Source organism: Notechis scutatus, chromosome 3 (genome assembly GCF_049901735.1).
Source record: "Notechis scutatus isolate UNSWTSFEM ecotype Mainland chromosome 3, rNotScu1.2, whole genome shotgun sequence".
NCBI lineage: Eukaryota > Metazoa > Chordata > Lepidosauria > Squamata > Elapidae > Notechis > Notechis scutatus.
Genome location: NC_142011.1, coordinates 118,745,366 through 118,770,100, shown reverse-complemented (window position 1 = coordinate 118,770,100; position 24,735 = coordinate 118,745,366). Strand labels below are relative to the sequence as shown.

General features: G+C 36.6%; 1 protein-coding gene across 5 annotated transcripts in view; it reads left to right on the top strand.

Annotated features, from left to right (window-relative positions):
* The window catches only part of RALGAPA2 (Ral GTPase activating protein catalytic subunit alpha 2), a 172,336-nt gene that overhangs the window by 22,617 nt on the left and 124,984 nt on the right, over positions 1 to 24,735 (top strand). For all 5 annotated transcript variants that reach the window (XM_087961093.1, XM_087961091.1, XM_087961092.1 and 2 more), the window contains exons 6-12: positions 418 to 595; positions 10,016 to 10,128; positions 11,246 to 11,384; positions 13,424 to 13,623; positions 14,701 to 14,913; positions 20,867 to 21,040; positions 23,481 to 23,609. In XM_087961093.1, the coding sequence (XP_087817219.1) occupies positions 418 to 595; positions 10,016 to 10,128; positions 11,246 to 11,384; positions 13,424 to 13,623; positions 14,701 to 14,913; positions 20,867 to 21,040; positions 23,481 to 23,609 (1,146 nt within the window). The remainder of the gene's footprint in view (positions 1 to 417; positions 596 to 10,015; positions 10,129 to 11,245; positions 11,385 to 13,423; positions 13,624 to 14,700; positions 14,914 to 20,866; positions 21,041 to 23,480; positions 23,610 to 24,735) is intronic.

Here is a 24,735-nt window from a genome sequence, read left to right as displayed (position 1 = left end):
TCATATGTGACTATTAAAGGATCCACAATATACTAATTAAAAAAATATTTTGCAATTTTTTTCAAATAAATATTTTGGTAAACAAAAGGAAGATTTGGTATTTACTTAAATTTTATATACAGCGTAGAGGTATCTTATATACATACATTGTGTACAAGAAGAAAAACAATCATATCACATTAATTAGGAAATTGTTGACACAGTTGATGGCACATAATAATATAAGAATTGTGTAGTTTTTAAATCTGCTAAACTGACATGATAATTAGCCTTCACATATAGAATTTTTATTAAGATCTGAAGTCTGATTATGAACTGATTTATTTTTCATCATTTTTGTTTTAAAGTGATGGTTTCTAATACATTTTTGTGAATATTTATTTGTGTACTGGTTTTTAAAATATGCTTTCTTTTCAGATAAGATGTGAAGGAATACGATTATTTCTTCTTTGGTTGCAAGCTCTCCAGACTAATTGTGCAGAAGAACAGCTGTTAATTTTTGCTTGTCTTGTGCCTGGTTTTCCTGCAGTGGTATCTTCAAAAGGTCCATGTACACTCGATACCCTCATCAGCCCTCCTTCTAATCTTCCTAATGGTTAGTTATTATATTCTTCTGATTTTTTTCCATTATGTTTCTAGATCGTGAAACTCACTTGCTATACTAATGAAATATTAGTCAATTGACATGAATTGCAGTTTTGAATAATAGTTGTAATGAATGTGTCTATATAGAAAAAAGTTTTAAGCAGTAATTAAAACACTTTTAATTATTCATTTAGGAAATTTGTGTTCCTATCACTTCCTTAAAATAATATTATTATTCTTTTCATTTTGTGGGTGATATAATTAGGGCCTGATGTAATGTTGCAACAAGTTATGTGGACAGAATTACATTCTGCTGACTACCTATTGTCAGCAGTTTGGCAGTTCGAATCTCATCAGGCTCAAGGTTGACTCAGCTTTCCATCCTTCCGAGGTTGGTAAAATGAGGCAATATGGTGACTCTGTAAATCGCTTAGAGAGGGCTGTAAACCACTTTAAAGCGATATATAAGTCTAAGTGCTATTGCTATCTGTGTATCTTCCATAGAGTATTGGTGCCTGATTATAGTTGGTCAATTGTGCAATGTTTTTGAATGGGAAATATCATTGTTCAGGATGTGTGATACACCTTTGATTATATGTTTCTGGTTTTGGCTGGGAGCCACAAGTTATTGTGTTCTCTGGTCTTTCTACCAGTCCAATTTTGTTCAACAGGTTGGGCATGTTACAGGTCTTGTCAACCAAGGAATGTAAATTACATAGCAACCAGTATTGTATTTTGTATTGTTTTATTTTTTTTTAAATTATTTGTATGTTTTTATGACGCAGGCAGCTCAGCATCCTTTACTGAGATGGGTGACTACAAAAAATAAATAAATAAACAAGTACTGTTCTGTTCTTTGTGTCTTATAGAATATTACTCTTGGGAACTCTCTTACTTTTTTGTATTTCACTGAATGGTTATTGTAGTTTGAGAAATGTCTGAATTAAACACTTAAGAGATACTAAGCTTGTCAACCACCTTGCCAACCAGTTATGGCCATGACAAAAGACAATGTGTGGAACATACAAAGGTACATAATCCAATGAGTGTAAATTAGTATTATTTTGTGTTGTTGCCAGTGTGTTATACCAGTATGTATGGGCTAGCCCAGAAAAGCAGGTGGAAAAGTAATAGCTTTTTTTTCACAGTTTTTCAAAGCATTTATTTTTAAGTTGAAGTAGGGTACTTTATGCATTTATTCTATGCAGTTCCTTTATAGGCTCTTTGCTGGACAATTGAAGCTGCTGTGCTATTTGTTCCTCATTCCTAATGCTTTAAAAGAGTTGAACAGGGAATGCATTTATTGTAGTGAAATCCTTGAAGGTGTCTGGCTGAAACTTGGCAGGAATTACTGTCTTGTAATTTTCATTCTATTCTTATGCCAAAAAATGAAGCAGCTGCAGTCATTAAAAGGAGGCTTCCCCGTTACATTTTGTGTCCAAGCTTTTAATTGAAATTCAGAATTGCTTAAATTGAATTGATTTGCCTTTCAATCTTAAAGTAGAAAATTGAATCATGCCACCTGCTAAAGTTTGGACTGGACCAGAGCTTGCTAACACATGTCTGTTACATACATAATTTTTGATAGATGAAATGTTCCATGAAAGGTTAGAGTGGATCTTGTTTTCAATATAATTAGAAAAAATAGTTCTTGATATATAGCATAATCAAATGTTTGACTTACCTGTTTATGCCGGTATATTAGTAATGTAGATTTTCCCAAATCAGGATGAAAGTTACGATGAAGAAGAAAGCAGAGAGAGAGCTAAGAGAAGACAAGTCTCCTTTTAAGTATGTGAATGCAAAGGGAAGTGCGAGGGAAAGGGAAGAGATATTGCTTGTTTAGAAGAGTCATGTTGAAGAGTAAGGGCCCTTGCTTCTTCATGCTTGCCATATTTTATTCTTATGCTTTATGTTTTATTGGTATGATTGTAATTTCTTTGTTGTGAGCCACAGAGTTGTTTAGTGTTGGTGGCATACACATGTATAAAATGTTATCATTGTTATTATGGTTGGTTGCACAGTCAGCTAGGTATTTGGACTGGATTTGGCATTTTAATCCACCTACCAAATCCATCCCAAATGACCTGAGATAGGCAGATGTTGTTTGATGGTGTTAAAGGCCATAGGATATATGCTGTTCCAAGTAAAGTTGCCCTTTGCTATTGACTGATGATGCTTTTGTCAGTTGTAGTAGTAGTACTAGTACTAGTACTAGTAATAGTAGTAAATCCACACCAGTCTGAAATCCCAGCTGATGTTAGTCTTCATATGCACTGAATTTGTACCAAGAGCCTTGGATATCATAATGTATGTGTAGATATATACAAATGTAATTTTGTAATCGAAAGATGGAAATTTTGTCAATGCACAGATTTTTCAAGAGTTATCTAAGGCTTTTTGGTACGGCACCCAATATGCCAATAACCATTGAGACCACTGCTGCCAGTCGGAGAAATTGGAGAAATATCAAGATACACAAATCAAAATTCAAAAATTATGGCATAATCTTTTAACTTTGATTTGTGTTTCTCGATATTTCTCCAATTTTTTCTATTCTATCTGCTTTTATTTCCTCATTTTCTTCTTTTCTTTTCTTTTCTTTTTTTTAAATAAAGTTTTATTGAGTTTTAACAGAACAAATAAAACATCTTATTTGAGTACAGCATGGTTCCAGGTTATCACATTTCCATACAGAGACAATTTCATGTGCATATTCATCTTATGTATTCAGCTTCATATCATATTACTCTTTTTCCAACTTCTCACTATTTCTCCCTTCTCTTAATTTTCTTTTATTGTTATCTCATTTTCTTCTTATTCAATTGTATTTCTTTTACCTAAATTTCTATATCTTTTCATTCATTATACTTATACTTTCATCTGTCTTGTTTACAATTTCATATGTTCTCTTCCAACATTCTTAAAAAGCAAAATTCCCTCTATGATTGCCAATCGGAGTGCAACACCTATAAGTCTTATTGTTATTATCATATGAAATCTCATTAAACATTAAATTTATGCATTCAAAAGTTATAACATTCAAATTTCTAATATCTATTTTATATCATGTAAATCTCATCATTCAGACTCTGCTTGGTACTTCCCCTTGAAAATGTAAAAAGAAAAATTCTAAAAATATAGCAAAAACAATATATATATATATATGTTTTCTGAGGTTCTCGCGGGTATTTGTATGTGGATCTTTGGTTATTCGGGTTTTCTCCCGCGTAAGATTCAAAGTATCTAGGCAACGTTTCGGCGAGGTCCCACTCGCCATCTTCAGGCTGGTGCTTTCGGCTTAGTGCCAGTGCAAGCAGTGTGTGACCGGAGCTGCCATTTCTCTATATATACAAGTGGTGGGGGATGGTGTGCTGGGCTGGTTGGCTGTGCTGCAGCCTCTTGATTGGTTGATGGAGTTGATGTTGGTATAATGGGCTGTGTAATGGCCTTTTGTTGTAGAGATATCCTGGATCTTGTGCTGTCATCTCCTGGGTCGTTAGCCTCTTGTGTTTTAACGGCTTGGGTAATGGGTTGTGTGATGGGCTTGTGAGTTCTTTTGTTGTGGTATCCTGGGTCTTGCGTTGTAATCTCCTGGGTCGTTTGTGTTTTGATCTCTTTTCGACAGAGAACAAGAGAACGGCAAAGCCCTCCTCCCATATATAAAAGGCACTACAGACAAAATCAGCAAGATCCTCCAAAAACACAACATTAAAACAGCATTCTGCACAAACAGAAAAATATCCACCATCCTAAGAAACCCTAAAGACAAAATCGAGTTAGAAAACCAAGGAGTATATGAAATCCCCTGCACTGCCTGCCTCACCACATACATTGGACAAACTAACAGAAGAATAAGTGCACGCGTTGAAGAACATAAGAACTCAATCAAAAAAGAAGAACCAACCTCTTCCCTGGTCCAACACCTCAAAGCCACAGGACATGAGATTGACTTTAAAAATACCAGAACTATCGCCAAAACTGAACACCACAGCAGCAGAATAATCAGAGAAGCCATAGAGATAGAAAAACGCCCACACAGCATGAATAAAAGAGATGACACCTCCCGCTTACCAGCCATTTGAAACCCGCCCTCATGAACAGACGAGTACCCAACATGATAAATGACACCAGACCCACACCCATGAGGGCCACACAAGATGCCACCACCACACTTCCACGTAAAAATCAGACTCACACCCACACAGAAGATGAGACACGACCACAGACCAGAAGCCGCACTGCAGCTGCATCACTACCCACTTCAAACTCCTCTGAACCATACATGAAGCGAACTGACCCCACCATGAAGATGTGGCACGACCACGAACTCAAGCCAAACGAACACAGACCCAGACCCCAAACTCAAAGCCATATTAAAAACCCAAAATGCTACATCACAGCCACCCGCTCAGGACATCACATCAGAAAACTCAAGAAATTACACCTCAAGAACTCAAGAAGTCACAACACAGCAAATGACCCAGGATATCACAGCACAAGACCAAGGATACCACAGCAATAAATCTCACAAGGTCATCACACAACCCATTACCCAAGCTGTTACTACACAGGAGGCTAATCGAAAAGAGATCAAAACACAAACGACCCAGGAGATTACAACGCAAGACCCAGGATACCACAACAAAAGAACTCACAAGCCCATCACACAACCCATTACCCAAGCCGTTAAAACACAAGAGGCTAACGACCCAGGAGATGACAGCACAAGATCCAGGATATCTCTACAACAAAAGGCCATTACACAGCCCATTATACCAACATCAACTCCATCAACCAATCAAGAGGCTGCAGCACAGCCAACCAGCCCAGCACACCATCCCCCCACCACTTGTATATATAGAGAGATGGCAGCTCCGGTCACACACTGCTTGCACTGGCACTAAGCCGAAAGCACCAGCCTGAAGATGGCGAGTGGGACCTCGCCCGCGTTGCCTAGATACTTTGAATCTTACGCGGAGAAAACCCGAATAACCAAAGATCCATATATATATATATATATATATATATATATATATATATATATATATATATATATATATATATATATATATATAAACATTAGTAAACAAAATAGTTATTCAAATTAATTCTAGTAATGGTATGAGCCTTGTAAATCTTTCACGTTTCTTTTCAATATTTATCAATTTTTGAGAACAATTGAAATATTTCCCTCCCTTCTTCATTATTACATTAATTACATTAATTACATTAATTATTAATAAGCATACCATTGGATAGTCATACAGTTTTATCTTATAAATTATTTACTATTAATAAGCAAAATAATTATTCAAAATCATTCTACCGTGTTTCTCATATAATAAGGCTGGGTCTTATTTTATTTTGAGCCCCGAAAAAATGGCTAGGCTGTCTTTTTGGAGGTGACTTAATTCCCCCCCTTGCATCTTCGGGCAGGCGGGCGGCAACGACTTGGATGTTGACCTCGGCGTTGGTGGGGCACTTTGTATCAGGGTCAACGCAGGCAGCACCATATCCGGGTGTGCAACAAAAGTACTTCCTAACAGCAAGCCCCCCCCGCCATTTTCCCTCCATTTCGCATGTTTTAATATAGGCCTTAATTTGGGGGGAGGGGCTTAATTTCATTTCATGCCTATAAAACATGCCGGGACTTCCTATTGGGGGAGGCCGTATTGTTGGAGAAACAGGGTAGTAACTGGTATAAATTTCCTTATATATCTTTCACATTTCTTTTCAATATTTTATCCATCTTTAGAAACATTTATAATGTTTCCCTCCCTTCTTTATTATTACATTAATTATAAATAAACATACCATTACATAACAATACAATTTTATCTCATAGATTATTTACTTATTTCATTTCTAACTCATTACAGTATTCTACTGTCACAACACTATCTTTTGTACCTTTGCAGAATCCTCACTTTTAACTTAATTTAATCGTTGTCTCTGTGTTTTCTAGCTGAGCAAATACCTTTAATCCTAGTACGTTTCCCCTTTTTCTTTATTTCCTGCTTTTGTCCCTCATAACTTTTTTCCTTTCTATCTTTCCCTGCTTTTTCTCATCCCTTTTTTTTATACCCCTCTTTCTCTAATTTTCCCTTCTGTTGTTTTCTGCTTCTCCTTGCTGTTATACTTCTTTTTTGGACTGTTTTTCTTTTTGGCTGTTCCCTTTGTTCTCAAACTTTTAACTCCTTTCCCTGTTTTAGGGCTTTAAAATGACCAAAAAAAATCTTTATTCTCCTTTTGACACTTAGATTTCAGCTCAAAGTTGCCTATCAGTGTCAAAATAGATTAACATAAATTTCTTTCCATACCATTTGTAATTCTCAATATAAAGGTTAAAAAAAGGGGGTTTTAACCTCTTTTTCTCTCTCCTTCGCCACTTAAAAATCTTCTTTCAGAAGTATCCTTCTAAGTACTTTTAGATTAAGGGTACCTTGCTTAGATCTTCTCTGTTGTTTAGCCCGGTCTGTCCTGCTTTCCTCTTTGTCTTCCTCATGCACAATCTTATCCAGTCGGGTTCTTCTTTGAAGTGGCCATTTCTGACCACCGCTGCAATCACCTTCGGGAAAGGGAGTTTAGACCAGCCAAGGAGGAGAGATGCGGCTCCCCTCCACTCAGCTAGCAATCTCCCCACTCTTCACCACCTCTACGGGGTGGCTTCAGCCCCGAATCCAAAGGATCGGGGTTCTCCAGCAGCGAGCACAAATCGAAACTGCGCACGATCGCGGATTTTGGTCTGTCGCTGAAAAAACCCAAACTGGAAGCCCTCATTTTCTTCTTTTCAACCACAGTTTAATCCAGTGTGTTATGCTCCAAGTATCAGTTCGTACACTGCTCAAAAAAATAAAGGGAACACTTAAACAACACAATGTAACTCCAAGTCAATCACACTCCTGTGAAATCAAACTGTCCACTTAGGTAGCAACACTGATTGACAATCAATTTCACATGCTGTTGTGCAAATGGAATAGACAACAGGTGGAAAGCATAGGCAGTTAGCAAGACATCCCCAATAAAGGAGCGGTTCTGCAGGTGGTGACCACAGACCACTTCTCAGTTCCTATGCTTTCTGGCTGATGGTTTTGAATACTGGCAGTGCTTTCACTCTAGTGGTAGCATGAGACGGAGTCTACAACCCACACAAGTGGCTCAGGTAGTGCAGCTCATCCAGGATGGCACATCAATGCGAGCTGTGACAAGAAGGTTTGCTGTGTCTGTCAGCGTAGTGTCCAGAGCATGGAGGCGCTACCAGCAGACAGGCCAATACATCAGGAGACATGGAGGAGGCCGTAGGAGGGCAACAACCCAGCATCAGGACCGCTACCTCCGCCTTTGTGCAAGGAGGGACAGGAAGAGCACTGCCAGAGCCCTGCAAAATGACCTCCAGCAGGCCACTAATGTGCATGTGGCTGCTCAAACGGTCAGAAACAGACTCCATGAAGGTGGTATGAGGGTCCGACGTCCACAGGTGGGGTTGTGCTTACAGCCCAACACCGTGCAGGACGTTTGGCATTGGCCAGAGAACACCAAGATTGGCAAATTCGCCACTGGCGCCCTGTGCTCTTCACAGATGAAAGCAGGTTCACACTGAGCATATGTTACAGACGTGACAGGGTCTGGAGACGCCGTGGAGAACGTTCTGCTGCCTGCAACATCCTCCAGCATGACCGGTTTGGCAGTGGGTCAGTAATGGTGTGGGGTGGCATTTCTTTAGGGGGCCGCACAGCCCTCCATGTGCTTGCCAGAGGTAGCCTGACTGCCATTAGGTACCGAGATGAGATCCTCAGACCCCTTGTGAGACCATATGCTGGTGCGGTTGGCCCTGGGTTCCTCCTAATGCACGACAATGCTAGACCTCATGTGGCTGGAGTGTGTCAGCAGTTCCTGCAAGACGAAGGCATTGATGCTATGGACTGGCCCGCCCATTCCCCAGACCTGAATCCAATTGAGCACATCTGGGACATCATGTCTCGCTCCATCCACCAACGCCATGTTGCACCACAGACTGTCCAGAGTTGGGGGATGCTTTAGTCTAGGTGTGGGAGGAGATCCCTCAGGAGACCATCTGCCACCTCATCAGGAGCATGCCCAGGCGTTGTAGGGAGGTCATACAGGCACGTGGAGGCCACACACACTACTGAGCCTCATTTTGACTTGTTTTAAGGACATTACATCAAAGTTGGATCAGCCTGTAGTGTTTTTTTCCACCTTAATTTTGTGTGTAGCTCCAAATCCAGACCTCCATGGGTTGCTAAATTTGATTTCCATTGATAATTTTTGTGTGATTTTGTTGTCAGCACATTCAACTATGTAATGAACAAAGTATTCAATAAGAATATTTCATTCATTCAGATCTAGGAAGTCTTATTTTTGTGTTCCTTTTTTTATTTTTTGAGCAGTGAATTTGAAAAGCCCACAATATTTTATCCTCCTCATTTTCTACTGCTTTTCAAATCTATGTTCCCATTAATTTCTTATTATTAGCACATGATAATTTTTACATATGTTCCAGTGAATTGTTTTGGTGACTGTGTTATGTTGTTTATAGTCAGTTTCTTCAATCTTCTTGTAACAAGTCAAGTATATGATCTATTCTTCACCTTCTTTGTACAATCAACACTTCGAATCATTTGATGTTTTTTTAAAATTCTGGTCTTGATTGTATTAGTTTGAATAGCTTGAGCACCTAAAATTGAGCCTCCCATTTCTTTTTCTTTTTTTTAATATTCCTGTTGTAAGCCATTGCCATGTTTTGTTTCCTGTACATTCTGTCCAAGTTCCAATTTTTAAATTGTATCAGTGCTTGGTCGGTGATCTTTTACAGCTAATGCATGATTTTTCTTTTTCAACAGTTTGTTTGACTTGAAAGTGGCTCCATTTCCATAGGGCCAGTATAATTATTAATATTACTATAAGGATGTAATGCATAATAAGTAGTCATGAGCTTTCTTGTTTTTTGGTCCAAAATGTCCAGTTAATAATTCCAGCTGTATCTCATATCACAGGTATGACCAGGTATTGATGTCTTTGATGTTATTTTCACCATTTCAATTTTGTCTTTTTCTTACTCTTTGAATGCGTTCTTTACTAATCACATTTTTAATTTGCCCATGCTTGATGTTATCCAACTGTAAAATTTCCAGTTACTTGTAGACTTCATCCTGATGGCTTCTGATGATTTGGCCATTTGGTATTCATTCCATTAATGTTTCTAATTTTATTGCACTGTATTGCTGTTGTAGCACATTTCTCACGATGATGGCAATTGTTGGTTGCACAGTCAGCCAGATGTTTAGATTAGACTTGCCATTTTTTGTTCATCTATCAAATCCTTTCCAAGGACCTGGAATAGGCAGACGTTTCAGGGGGTACCAATTTTATGGTGTGATCATTTAAAATCTTCATATATCTTATTTAGGGAAAATACATCCTGAAGATATAACACCACTTTTACCTCATGCTATTGGTGAAAAGATTGAAGACCCAACTTGCTACTTTCTTCAGATACTCTTAAAATACATGGTAATTCAGGTGAGCACACATATAGTAATTTCATTGAAATTGTTTAATTTGTTCATATATTCACATATTAATTCCCACAGCACTATCTTATTTCTCATCTTTCCTCATTTTCTCATCTTTCCTACTACCTTTTCCTATTGGTTCCTTATGATTTATCAGTTGTTGTTTGTAACTTATGATTAATGATTGTAACTGTGATTATGACCTATGATCTATGACTTGCTGTTTATAGGTACACTTTGAGCTTATGCACTGGAGAAAATTCCTTGTATGTCCATTCACACCTGGCCAATAAAGAATTCTGTTCTGCTTTGCTTTGCTTTGCTTTGCTTTGCTTTGCTTTGCTTTGCTTTGCTTTGCTTGCTCTGCTCTGCTCTGCTCTGCTCTGCTCTATTTTAATTCTAATTCTTGTCCCATCCCATCCCATCCTATCCCATCCCATTCTATCCTATCCTATCCTATCCTATCGCTTACATAATATTTAATGTAAGTTGGGGCTTAGGAAAAAAAGCACTGGCATTATTTTCAAATTAAAGTAAGATGGTCCTTGCTTACTGACAATAATTGGGAGTAGGAACTCTATCGCTGGTCATAAGGCATGATGTTACATGACCACACCAACTTGCGCTGCCAGTTCTAGCAACCCCAGTTGTGGTCATTAAATGAATCCCATTTGGTCTCAGTATACCACAGTCATATAATTGCCTTTTGCAACCCCCTACCAGCTTCCCCATTAACTTTGCTTGTTGGAAGCCAGCAATGAAAGTTGAGAATGGTAATCACAGGACCGCAGGACTCTGCAATGCCTAATTGTGAGCTGGTTGCTAAGTTCCCAAATTGCAATCATGTGATAGTAGAAAAGCTGCAGTGGCTGCAGTTGCAAGGACTGTTGCAAGTCCCCTTGTTCAGTGCCATTGTAACTTTGAACAGTTGCCAACTGATAAGCAAGGAAAATCTGTATTTGCAGTTTTTATTAATTTTAATTTGTATGGTTTACATTATAAAAACCTCAGATTCTGTGTTCTCAGGGAGGATTGCATTAAAAAAGAATATATAGAATTTTTAATCGTACAAATATTTCAGTGTTCTTTCATTTAACTTGAGTTATTTTCTAATTCTGGTAAAGGCTGCAAAGGTGGAATGGAAGAATAAGGAAAACCTTAACACAGGATTTAAGTTTCTCTTTGCCCTCTTCAGAAAATATTATCTTCCTCATTTGTTCCCTTCTTTTATAAAACTAACCAACCTCTACAATCCTGCGCTTGGTAAGTAACTATTTTACCTCAGTTATTTTAATAACATTAGAAGAAAAGTTTTTCCCTAATATTAAGATTGAAATCTTTAGAAAATAGATTCAAGATCCAGAGAGATCTTCACAGACTTCAACACTGGGCCTATCCAAAAAATATAAGTCAGTAGTGAGAAAAGTAAGATTCTCCCATGAGCTGCTCAGAGCATCCAGTAGTGGGAGGTGCTTCAGTCTCTGCTTCTCTAGGCTGGGCTTAAATTGCGAACGCTCCTCCTCTTCCACGGGACTCCTCCCCAGCGTTCTTCAACACTGGGCCTATCCAAAAAGTATAAGTCAGTAGTGAGAAAAGTAAGATTTTATACTTAGGCAAAAAAAAGAGCAAATGCACAGGTATAGAAAAGATAGTACCTGGTTCAATAGCAGTAACTGTAAGAAGGATCTAGGAGTCTTAATGGACAATCACTTAAATATGAACCAGCAGTGTGCTCCAGCTGCAAAAACAAGCCACAGTCCTAGACTGCATCAACAGAGGGATAGACTCAAGATCATTCGAAATATTAGGCCTGATGTATAATGCTTTGGTAAGACCACATTTGGAATACTGCAACCAATTTTGGTCAATACTGCAACCAATTATGATACAAAAATTATGTTAAGACTCTGGAAAAAGAAGAGTGTTAGGAATGTAAGTCACCTAACAGTTATTTGGGTTGGAAATATATAAACCAGGATAGACATTTTAATACTGTATCTTTAAGAAAGTGCTAAAACTGTAATTGGGTGTGGTTCCCCAAACGGCCATAAGATGGAGCCAGAAACCTGGGTTGTTTTAGTCTCATTGAAGTGAGTGAGTCTCTGTTTCCTTCTGTTGGAGAGTGTTGCCGTTACTCCTAATGACTGTTACTGATCATTGATGTAAGTCTGTTACTGAACTGTTTTTGATACTGGACTTTGATATTTGGATTATCCCTGAACTGAACACTGTCTGCTTTACCTGTGAATGACTTGGACTGCTTATCTTGGACTGTCCTTAAATGTTTATTGGAAGTAAAAACCTACATTTACTGTACAGTGTATCTGTGTGCTGTGTGTGTGTTATTCTTCACTTCTCTCACTACATCTCCCTGTATGCGCTCATTCTCCTAACGGGGAATTACCTCAACAAAGAGCAACAAAGATTATGAGGGGACTGGATGCTAAAACATATGGGGAGTGTTGCAGGAACTGGGTATATTTAATCTAGCAAAGAGAAGGACAAGGGTTGACATGACATCAGTCTTCCAATATCTAAAAGGCTATCACAATTCTCCTAAGCACATGAAGGCAGGAGAAGAAGTAATGGATGAAAAGTTAACAAGGAGAGATTCAACTTAGAATAATGAGAAATTTCCTGTCAGTGAGAACAATTAATCAATGGAATGACTTGCCTCCAGAAGTTGTGGGTGTTCCATCTCTAGACATTTTAAAGAAGAGATTGAACAGTAATTTGTCTGAAATGGTATAGGATCTCCTGCCATGGACAGGATATTGGACTAGAAGACCTCCACGGTCCCTTCCAATTCTGTTATTCTGCTAAATAGATACCTTTATGTAGATAATGTATTGTCTTCTTGATAAGCCAAGTATAATTCCCCTCTATTTTAAAATTTAAGTTCATTCTACTCCGGAGAACAATGATAATTGCAGAAACTGGCTTACTAGGTAGGCTTATCATGGCTTCTGATCTGCAACTTATACTTGAAAAAATATTGTTCTACCTTATAAAATTTCTTTTAAGATTACTTTTTTAAAAATGTATATTTAGGGTCAAGGTTTGTTTTACAAACCCACCCATGTAACTTATTTTACCTCTCTTAATTCACATTACTCTCACTGTGTACAGTTCTTATTGCATGCTTCAACCATCCTTTTGATCTTTTTTGCTTATGAAAGCACATTATTTATCTTCATTTATATTTCCCTCATTTGTCCTGACAGCCCATTTTACACTGTCTGGAATGTGAATGTCCAGTTATAAGGCTTTTAAAATTCAATTTCATGTTTTGTGTTTTACAGGTTTCCCTGGCCTGCGCCCCAAATCAGTATATGTCAGTACAACTTATGATGGTGGAAATGTTTATAGTACAAAAATTCCATACCTGGATGCTCGTGTAACTTTTATAAAATGGCTTGTAAATTTTTTTCTGGAAAAGAAATACCTTACAGCAGCACAATCTTCCAAAAATGGTGTGGAAGTTCTACCCAGAATCATTCAAGTATGTTACTAGCGTTATTTGGTTTAGCATTTCTGACGTTGAATCAACATCAAGTTACATTATCTAAACTAACTTTTATATGAGCTTATAAACTTAAATTTCATTTAGTAAAATATTACATATTTTGAGTCCTAATACCTTAAATAAGTATCATGTTTCTAGTAATCAACTTTAGTAATGGAATGACATCCTTTTAATAGTTAACATTATTAAACATTTATTTCAGGTTAGCTTTAACTGGTGGAGATGGAAAATTAGCACCTGAATGTCTAAGTTGTGCGCATATGCATTGTGAGTTTGTGATTTGTTAAGACATTGTAATTTTTAACAGCAGCAAAGAATAGTTTAGAACAGGGGTGTCAAACTCATATCATCATGGTGGCGTCATGTGATGACTTCTTTCCCCTTCACTAAACTGGGCGGGGGTGTGGCCAGCATATGACGCATCCAACCCGTGGGCTGGGAGTTTGACAGCCCTGGTTTAAAATCAAGGTGTTTTCCCTTGTGCCCTACCATGCTCAAATATACTTTTTTGAAAGATTATGGCAATTGCCACTTAACTGCAGGCTATCATTTAGGATTGTCCAGAAGCTTCCATTGATAAAATAAGTGTTTTTCCAGTGAAACTGGTCTATCAGGACAACCTGGTCTACCCAAATATGGGACGGAACATACTATTTCCACTTTAACCTTTCAGCCCCAATCCAGGAGCCTTCGCAGGAAGTCACTTTCATGACAAACTATTTTTGTGTTGAATTTCTTTGTTGGTAAAATATAAATTCAACATTGATAAAATAGTCGCCACTAGGCTGTAATCACTGCATAATCCCAAAATCATATCACATCTCTGCAAGAAGGTTGCCAGGCAAAATTGTGTGTGTGTGTGCATAGGTGTGTGTGTGTGTGTGTGTGTGTATGTGTGTTTATGTATATGTATACATATATGTACTCAGTCTTTTTATTGAACTTTTCATTCAATGGTTTCTGTGATTTGGTTGCTAATAATTAGAAGTTGGATTAAATTATCTTAAGTAATTTCCATAAATTATCATAGTTGTTTCCTCATATCTTCTTAAGACAGTGGGTAATACAGTGCAAGATAAAAATCCTGAAGTAGAAAACAGTGTCCCATCAGATCAGGAGAAAAATCATATCAACCACAGCAGGATACTCAGTGATTCCAGTTTTTGCAGCATTGAAGAGCAGCACCGGTCTGCATATGAAATGGTGCAACAAATATTTTTGTCTACAAGAGATTATGTGAATTTTGTTAATGAAGTATTTCATCAGGTTGGTATAAATTGACATCTGTGAATAAATAAATATAATCAGCTGAGGAACATAAAATTTCATTTATAGAAAAAAATATTTTAGATTGTATTGAAAGTGTTAAGCCTGGATTCCCCAACAGGTGTTAAGGAAAACAAACTAAACAGAACGTGCAGCGAAGTCAGATAGGAAGACAGGTAAATGTGTGAGATAAGTTTTCTAGTTAACACGCAGTAAAAATACAGATACGCTTGTACTATCAAAAATATAGTTTATTCCATTTAAGAATTATAGCATAGTCAAATGTAACGGTCCATTAGTCATATATCAATTTCAGTCAAGTCTTGTCGGGGATACTCTATTTGCAAAGTCCGTGTTGAATAGCCAATGTCAGTACACTTACAATAAATCAGTCCAATCTTTATCTTCTCTCCGTTGAGAAAAAATCAACACTCCTTTTTCTCTCCCCGTTCCAGCAAGAACGCAGTCATCAATCCATCCAGTAATTAGGGATCAGTAAGCCAGAGAGAGCGAGCTGCAATTGCCTCGCTTCTTATATAGTGCTTTTACAACCACACCCTTAATTACATTCTTGCAGTTAAAGTTACACACACTTTAACTAACAAACCATGATACCATATTTATTATTTTTACCCAAACCAGTTAGGGTAAACAGTGTTATCCCTAACATTCTCCCCTTTTGGGTAATAATAATAATATTACAATAATATAACTATTTACATGTTTAAATCATAATTGTTACAACTCTCTTTAAATTTTACAACACCTTGAGCTTTTGTAAACTGGTCTGCAATATTTTCTTCCGTCATGCAGTACTCTAGTTTAATTAGACCATTTTTACAGATTCTCTAACATTTAAGTATCTTAAATCAGTATGCTTTGATCTAGTCTTTACAGCAATATTAGTAGCTAACTGTATAGCTGCCTGGTTGTCCTCGTACACAATAATAGAATCTTTAACAGTTATACCCATGTCTAATAATAACTGTTTGTACAGAATTAAGTCAGTGCATAGTAATGACAGACATGAAAATTCTGCTTCCATCGTTGACTGCCTGATTGACCCCCATCCTATTAGTGTCTTACCAAGTAATATAACCATCCCAGATGTTGATTTTCTAGTATTTATGTCAGTTGCAAAACTTGCATCTGCATAGGCACTAAGATTCAAATAACCTTTTGGCTCCAGATACAATGCATGGTGCATTGTTCCTTTAAGATATCTTAAAATTCTCTTTAATGCTTGCCAATGACATTGATGTGGATCATTATTATATCGTGCCAGCTGATTAATACTATAAGCTATATCTGGCCTAGACCAATTGCTTATATATGATAAGCTACCAATCAAAGATTGATATATGGTCTTATCAAATTTGGGACTTTGAGCATCAATTTTGCAAATTTCCTGACTCATTGGAGTCTTTGCAGGCTTACAAAGTTCCATTTTATACAATTTAATTAATTGGCAAATGTTATCCTCTTGAGATATCTTAAATCCTTTTGTGGCTTTGTTAATTGTCAATCCTAGATACTTTTTAATTTCACCTAAATGCTTTAATTTTATCCTTTTGGCTAATAATGAAATAATCTCAGTAGCTTCATTATTGGTCTTAGTAATCAAAGCAATATCATCTGTAAATAATAACAATAATGTCACCGTTCCATTATTTTCTCTTTTAAACATACATGGATCTGCTAAACTAGATTTAAACCCTATATTGTTTAATTCTTTCACAATATATTGGTTCCATTCATAGCCAGATTGTTTCAATCCATATAAACTCTTCTTGAGTTTCCAACAATCATTGCTATCTGCTTTATTATCATTTATACCAATTGGTTTTTTCAAATATATTGTATGCTGCAATGGTGCATGCAGATATGCAGTTTCTACGTCTAAATGGTTAACTATGTAATTATTCTTAGCTGCCCATACTAAAGCTGCTCTTAAAATTTTAAGTTCATCTATGCTAGTAGGAACTTTATTTACTTGGCAAACAATACTCGCCTGATACCTATCAGGTGGTCTGGTTATACGCGTTGTGCGTCTAGGTATAACAGGACTTACAGGTGGACTTTCCTTTATTTCCTGTTCTTGACTATCTATCTCTTCTTGATCAATTATTTCCTCTTGATCTGGTTCTATTTGCTCTTCATGGACTTCTTCTTTTAATTGGACTTTTTCTTATAACTAGTCTTTTTCTTTCTGCCTCTTGTAGGGTTCTATAATAACATCATTATCTGAATCTTGCTCTAATCTATTCCATCCTATATGTTCTAGGAATTGTGCTCTAGCACTGCAGTATACTCTAGATGTACCTGGTTCCCAGAATCTATAAGATCTATGGTTTGCTTGATATCCAACAAAAATTAATCTTTTAGCTCTATGTTGTACTTTGTGCCTGAGTTGTGTAGGGATATGCACCCATGCTGGTGCACCAAATGTGTGAATATAACTCAAATCAGGTTTCCTACCATGCCACAGAGTGAATGGTAATTCACCTGTTGTTGAATTAACAACATTGTTTAATATGTGATTCCCACACATTATAGCTTCTCCCCACAAATTGTCAGGTAATCCAGAATCAGATAACATTGTCCTTCCCATTGATTGCAGTGTTTGGCCTCGTCTCCTATAAATGCATTATGTTGAGGCCTATATGGTGCAGACTTTTTATGTTGAATACCTGCCATTCTAAGTCTACTCTGGAATTTATTATTTATAAATTCCGTACCATTATCTGTTATAAGAGTTACTAATTTCTTTTTAGTTTTCCTCTCTGCAAATTTTAACCAATTAAAGAAATTTGTATACGTTTCAGTTTTTCTCTTCATTAAAAACAGAAACCATACCTAGAATAGTGGTCCATTATGCTTAATATGTATCTAGCACCACCTACACTTGGCTTTTTAGGACCTATTATATCGGCAAATACTACCTCTAAAGGCTCTTTGGTAGTATATCCATCAATTCTACTTGCCGGTATAACTTTGCTTTTGTTTTGATTACAAGCAGAACATTGCAAATACTTATTACAAGGTTTCAAACTTATTCCTTTAGATAGTTGAACAGTTCTCTTAATCATTTTAAAATTTAAATGACCTAGCCGTCGGTGTAACAAGTGAATACATTCATCATGAGGTTTTCTATTATCATAAACCATGTTAGCCACCTCTAAACCATTATCATTTAACACATATAAGTCAACTCTTAAAGATGCAGTAATTTTCTTACCTTCTTTTTCAATTAAACAAGTATCTCCCCTAAAGGTAACTATGTATCCTAATCTAACCAACATTCTAACAGAAAGCAAATTAAATTTAAGTTGAGGTACATATAACATTTTTATGTTCTCCTTTATACTAGAACAATGAGCAATACCTTCACCTTTTGCCTTCATTTTCCATCCGTTTGCCAATGAGATATGCTGTGAACTCATGGACATTTTTACAAATTTTTGTTATCATTTGTAATACAGTGGGACGCACCACTGTCAACCACCCATAAATTATTTTTACAACTCCATTACTATACATGGCTAACTCATAATTCTTATTTCTTCTTTGATGACTTACAGCATTCTGGCTTGCATTCTGGCGCTTTGGTTTCTTACAAAATCTTGCAAAATGTCCTCTCCCTCCACAATTAAAACACTTTTTAATTGCGTATGCAATAGGAGATTCATTATTTTCCTTTTGAGGTTGCTCCCTCCTTAACTGATCTCTTTCAAGCCTTCTTCTGGCCTCTTCAATCAATCTGCCAGTGATATCAGTTAAAGTTAGGCTTTCTTTAGGCAATATTTCAAGGGAAGTTACGTAGTCATCAAAACTTTCATCTAATGAAGATAGAATTATGTAGACCTGGTGTAGTTCAGAGAAAATAAGCTCCTTCTCATGAAGTTCTTGGAAAATGCTTTTCATAGTATTCAAATGACTCAGCATATCACCATTCTTTTGGAGATATGTGCGGAAAAGCTTCCGTGTTAGATTTATGTGAGCACCAACGTTATCTCGAACATAAATCCTCCTTAGTTTTTGCCAACACCCAACAGCTGTTTGCTCTCCGCGTATATGAACAAGTTGCTGATCAGATAGTGTTAGTCCTATGATGCAAAGAGCTTGTTCATTTTTCTGTTTAAAATCTTCTATCTTTTGACTATCTTCCTCATCTTCAGAATCCCATTCTTCTACGTTTGGTGGATTTTCAATTATGTTCCACAGACCTTCTCTTCGTAGAAGTAGACTACATTTCATAGACCATGAAACATAGTTTGTTCCATCCAGCTTGGATATAAGGGACAAACTTTGTAGACTGATTTGTGCCATGTTTCACTATATGGATATAAAACTATAATTGATAAAACACAGCTGTCTGTTTACTGTAACGTGTAACAACACAAAATCTCACTTTTTACATAAACCTGTTTTTATCCTAGTTAAACTGACTTTGCAGTCTCTCTGGGCACATAACCAGTGTTAAGCCTGGATTCCCCAACAGGTGTTAAGGAAAACAAACTAAACAGAACGTGCAGCGAAGTCAGGAAGACAGGTAAATGTGTGAGATAAGTTTTCTAGTTAACACGCAGTAAAAATACAGATACGCTTGTACTATCAAAAATATAGTTTATTCCATTTAAGAATTATAGCATAGTCAAATGTAACGGTCCATTAGTCATATATCAATTTCAGTCAAGTCTTGTCGGGGATACTCTATTTGCAAAGTCCGTGTTGAATAGCCAATGTCAGTACACTTACAATAAATCAGTCCAATCTTTATCTTCTCTCCGTTGAGAAAAAATCAACACTCCTTTTTCTCTCCCCGTTCCAGCAAGAACGCAGTCATCAATCCATCCAGTAATTAGGGATCAGTAAGCCAGAGAGAGAGAGCTGCAATTGCCTGCTTCTTATATAGTGCTTTTACAACCACACCCTTAATTACATTCTTGCAGTTAAAGTTACACACACTTTAACTAACAAACCATGATACCATATTTATTATTTTTACCCAAACCAGTTAGGGTAAACAATGTTATCCCTAACAGAAAGTATTTTAAGTATTGTATTGAAAGTATTCTATTCTGCAAGCAGATAATAACAGGTACCAATGTCTACTTAATCATTTTGGTTGAAAATATTTAAGAAAGTTTTTAAAAAATTGCACAGCCTAATAAGTACTTAATAAGATAGTACAGTAATAAGTGCTTATTTTAGGTACTTAAATGTAATATAGTATGAATTTTATCTCAAGACTTGATTCATTTATTCGTGCCACCTATCTGACAAATGTACACTATAAAAAAAATCATTAAAAAACCAAACATCAAAATAGTCCACAGTAAGAATATCAATATTATTTTAAAAGACTAGAAAAGAGCATATTTGGTGTTAACAATACAGCCATCTCACTAATTCTCCATTTTCCTAAGGAACACTGCCCCCACCCCTACCCAATTTATTGATAGAGCTACATTTTGAAGATTTGAAAGCTACCATGGATGGGTCTAGTCTGATCTCCAGCGGAAATGTTATTCCACAGCACAGATGCCACAGCAGAAAAGACCTGTCTCCAGGTGTAGCTTTTTAACAGACACAATGTACAACATACCTCTTCTGTTAGAATTGTTGCCACATTATTTGAATTCCTATGTCTTAGTTTTTCAACCTATAATATTGTCCTAAACCATGTGCCTTTCAAAAATATTAAAGCTCCTCTGATGATAGAGAAATGAAACAAATAGACATCACATAGACATTGAAAAAAGCTATACTTTTACATGAGTATTAATATACATCTAACAATCTCTAAACTCTTGGTCTTGATGTGCTTTTGTTACATAACTGTATGATATTATAATTATTTTTTATTTTATGGATGACAGCTTGATGGATTAAAGTAGGTAAATGGAGAACTTTGAGTTCAATCTCCTCATATCTATTACTCCTCTTTTAGGCCTTTTTGCTGCCACCATCAGAGATATCCTTAACTGAAAAAATTGTGAAAGTTTATAGGAAATGGATACTACATGAAAAACCTGTCTTCATGCAAGAACCAGATGCAAAGGAGACTATTCAAGATGATGATGTCATCACAGAACACTCAACAGAAGAGACGAATGGCAAACATGTATGCTACCAGTCTTTATTAATAGGCAATGGGTTTGTGTGATGTAATCAATTGAGGTTTGTAAATAATTGTATAATCTGAGCAAAGAAGATGCTCAGACTAATGTAAATAATATATACAAAACTTGGTTCCACTTTTTCTCTAACAATCTGTTGCTACTCAGGTACTCATTTTTCTCTTAGTCACTTTCAAACTTCAGAGGAATTCCCTCAATTATCAGTTGTGCTATTTACCATAGATAAAATATTTGAATAAATTAATGGAAAATTTTAATTACCGGTATATACTTAGAACATGGAAGGTTGGGTATGGAAAGTAGAATAGAATCAAGGTCTTGCTTTCCTTAAAAACCTTTCAATTCTTAGTACCATATTCATGCACAAGTTGAATATTTCTGAAAGTATTCTTCCAAAGCTATACATTTCAGAGGATTTCTTTTGACAAAAAATCCAAATATATGGCAACAAAATTTTGGATCTTTAAATCGGAAATGACTGGCCTTAAAATATTATTCTTAGGATTGCATTAATTGTTAATCTGGGAGAAACATATACTTATTTTATCCAAATGAAGGGTTGATATATTAAAATTTATACAGTAGTATAAATCTTTTTGTCTAAGAAAAGTAACTTTTAGGATATCCTGTTATATTTTTCTAAAAGCATCTGTTTAGAAATTTAGAATAGAATAGAGCTGGAAGGGACCTTGGAGGTCTTCTAGTCCGGCCCCCTGCTCAAGCAGGAGAACCTATACTATTTCAGATAAGTGACTGTCTAGACTCTTCTTAAAAACCTCCAGTGATAAGAGTGCCCATGATTTCTGAAGGCAAGCTGTTCCACTGGTTAATTGTCCTCACTATTAGAAAGTTTCTCCTTAATTCCAGGTTGCTTCTCTCTGGTTAATTTCCAACCATTGTTTCTTCTCCTATCCTCTGATGCTTTGTAGAATAATTGGACCCCTTCTTCTTTGTGGCAGCCCTTCAAATACTCCAATACTACTATCATGTTGCCCTAATTCTTCTTTTCTTTAGACTAGCTAAACCCAGATCCTGCAGCCTTTCTTCATATGGTTTAGTCTCCAGGCCTTTGAACATCTTAGTTGCTCTTCTCTGAACTTTTTCCAAAGTCTCAAACATCTTTTTTGTAATATGTTGACCAAAATTGGTTGCAGTATTCCAGGTGTGGTTTTACTAGGGTTTTTATAAAGCGGTATTAATACTTCACATGATCTTGATTCTGTGCCTCTGCTTATACAACTCAGGATTGTATTAGCTTTTTTGGTGGTGGCTGTACACTGCTGGCTCATATGTAAATGATCATCCACTAGGACTCCAAGGTTTGTCTCCCAGCTACTGTTTCTAAGCTAGATCTAACCTAATCTGTACTTATACCTTTGATTTTTTTTCCTGCCTAAATGTAAAACTTTGCTTTTGTCCACATTAAAACTCATTTTGTTGGATAGATAAGTTTGTCAAGATCTTTTTGAATCCTGAGCGTCTCTTCAGGAGTGTTGGCTATTCCTGTCAGTTTAGTATCCTACGAATTTAATAAGTTCCCCTTCTGTTCCTTCTATGTTGAGTGATTCAATTTTTCCTTCAGTATTCTTATACTGAGTTCAAATAATGATACACAGGCCACAGTGTTAAACTTATATGGAAATGTTAAGAAATTGCAACTGTATTTCCAATAGGTTCGCATAGTTTAAATCAAATTAATTCATCACTAATAAGTAAATGTTTAAATCTGTTGATAGTAAATGAATCAGTAAAACTGATTCGAATAGAAAATTAGATTTTTTTTGTACAAATGTTTTGTCAGACATTGTTTTTTTCTCTGGAAATATTTATTCCCTGTCTATATCATATTACTAAAGAAAATGAAAGGAGTTCTAATGCCATGGTCACTAATTCAGTCCATTCAAAATCTGTTGCATTCTGTATTATTACTATATCTGATTCAAATAGTATCAAATCATCACCTCTTTGTTGATAAAAGTCTTATTAATCTGGTATAGACTTTTGTAAATGGAACCAGTTCCTCTCCTTCTAACAACCCCCTAAATTTGTGTGGACAATTATAGACCCTGTGGGCCCATATACTTGGGAGATTATCTCCCCTTAACCTTTTATATCAGTGGTAGTATCCAAGTAGAAACGGTACTTTATATTGTATGAAGCATGTGTAAATCAGTAGTGAAATATTGCCAGTCTCTCTCTCTCTCTCTCCCCTCCCCCACTCTCTCTCTCTCTCTTACACACACACACACACACACACACACACGTTAAATAATTTATGGTATAGAGTATTTAAATATTCTAACTATTAAGTGCTTGTTTATTTTTGAAAATGTATTAAAGCTGCTAATGCTTTTGTTAAAATTTACACTGAGCAAACGGGGTTACATTCTGGGTACTCATATTGACTAATATGTTTTTGTAAAGCTTGTGTCTGGACATAAAAGATCCTCAAGTTGGGGAAGAAGTTATTCCTTCTCTAGTGCTGTTACCAGAGGATGCTTATTAGAAGATGAAAACCAGAATGTTAAAGCAGGTCTTCAAGCTACACTGCAGGTATTATATATATGATACACAAGAGATAGCTTTCTTAATTTGTGTAATATATTTTGTACTTGTTAATTGTATTTATATTTGTTATGTAATTAAACTGAAACTGAAATTATGCTTTGGATAAAAGGAAATAGATTGCTCCTTTAGAACTGATAAATGCTAAGTAAAAGACACATTTGATCTTACCTTAATTGTAACTAGAATTATTCTAAATTTGGGGTGGACTCCTGCAGTGGATCAAAAATATAGAAAATCAAAATATTCAGACTATATTTGAGCTGCAAAAAAATAAAAGGAAATAGAAAAGAAACACAAATAGCCCCAGAAATACTTAAAAAACATAAAACCAAAAAAGGCCCCAGAAGATCCCTAATCAGCATCTATATTTTGTCCTTTTTCTCCTTCACATTCTTCAAAGTGATCTCCCCTCCCCCCAAAAAGATCAAAGGAACCAAGATCAAAAGGCTTCTAAGTGGTGATTTTTAAAAGATAAATAGAAATCCTCTGTACACTCCAGAGTACTACTCAAAGGCAGCCCATTTTGCTGCTTAAAATAATCAATTCATGTTTGAGGCAAGAAATTTTATACTCAAAACATTTTTAAAAATGAACTGTTTAAAACTGTTTTTCTGTGTAATCCAAGATTGAGAATATCCATGAGTCGCTGCAACAACTGTCTCTCTGAACCGTTACAATGATTAAATTATATTATGATGACTCTTCAATATTTTACAGACATGATATTCTTCCGATTAAAATCGGAATTCTGATTTTTTTGGGAATCGCCCCCCTTTCCCCCTTCTTCTCCTCCTTCCCCTCCCCTCGGAGGCCCGAGTCAGGAGTTGCTACCGCACGGCACGGCTCTGCGTGGCTCCAGTCCCGTGTTGCCTCAGGAAGGGAAAGGCAAAAGGAAGAGCCACGGCGGCGCTTTGCAACGGCAGCAGCGGCTCCTGGTTTTGCCTTTCCCTTCCCGAGGCAACGCGGAGGACTGAGCCGCGAGCTGCGCCGGCTGTAGTAACTCCTGACAGCCCCAGCCGGATACCTGAGCGGAGCCCGGGCGGGCGGGCGGTGCGAGCGAACCTGGGCGGGCGGGCGGGCGGTGCGGCGGAGGCCGCTGAGCGGCAGGAAA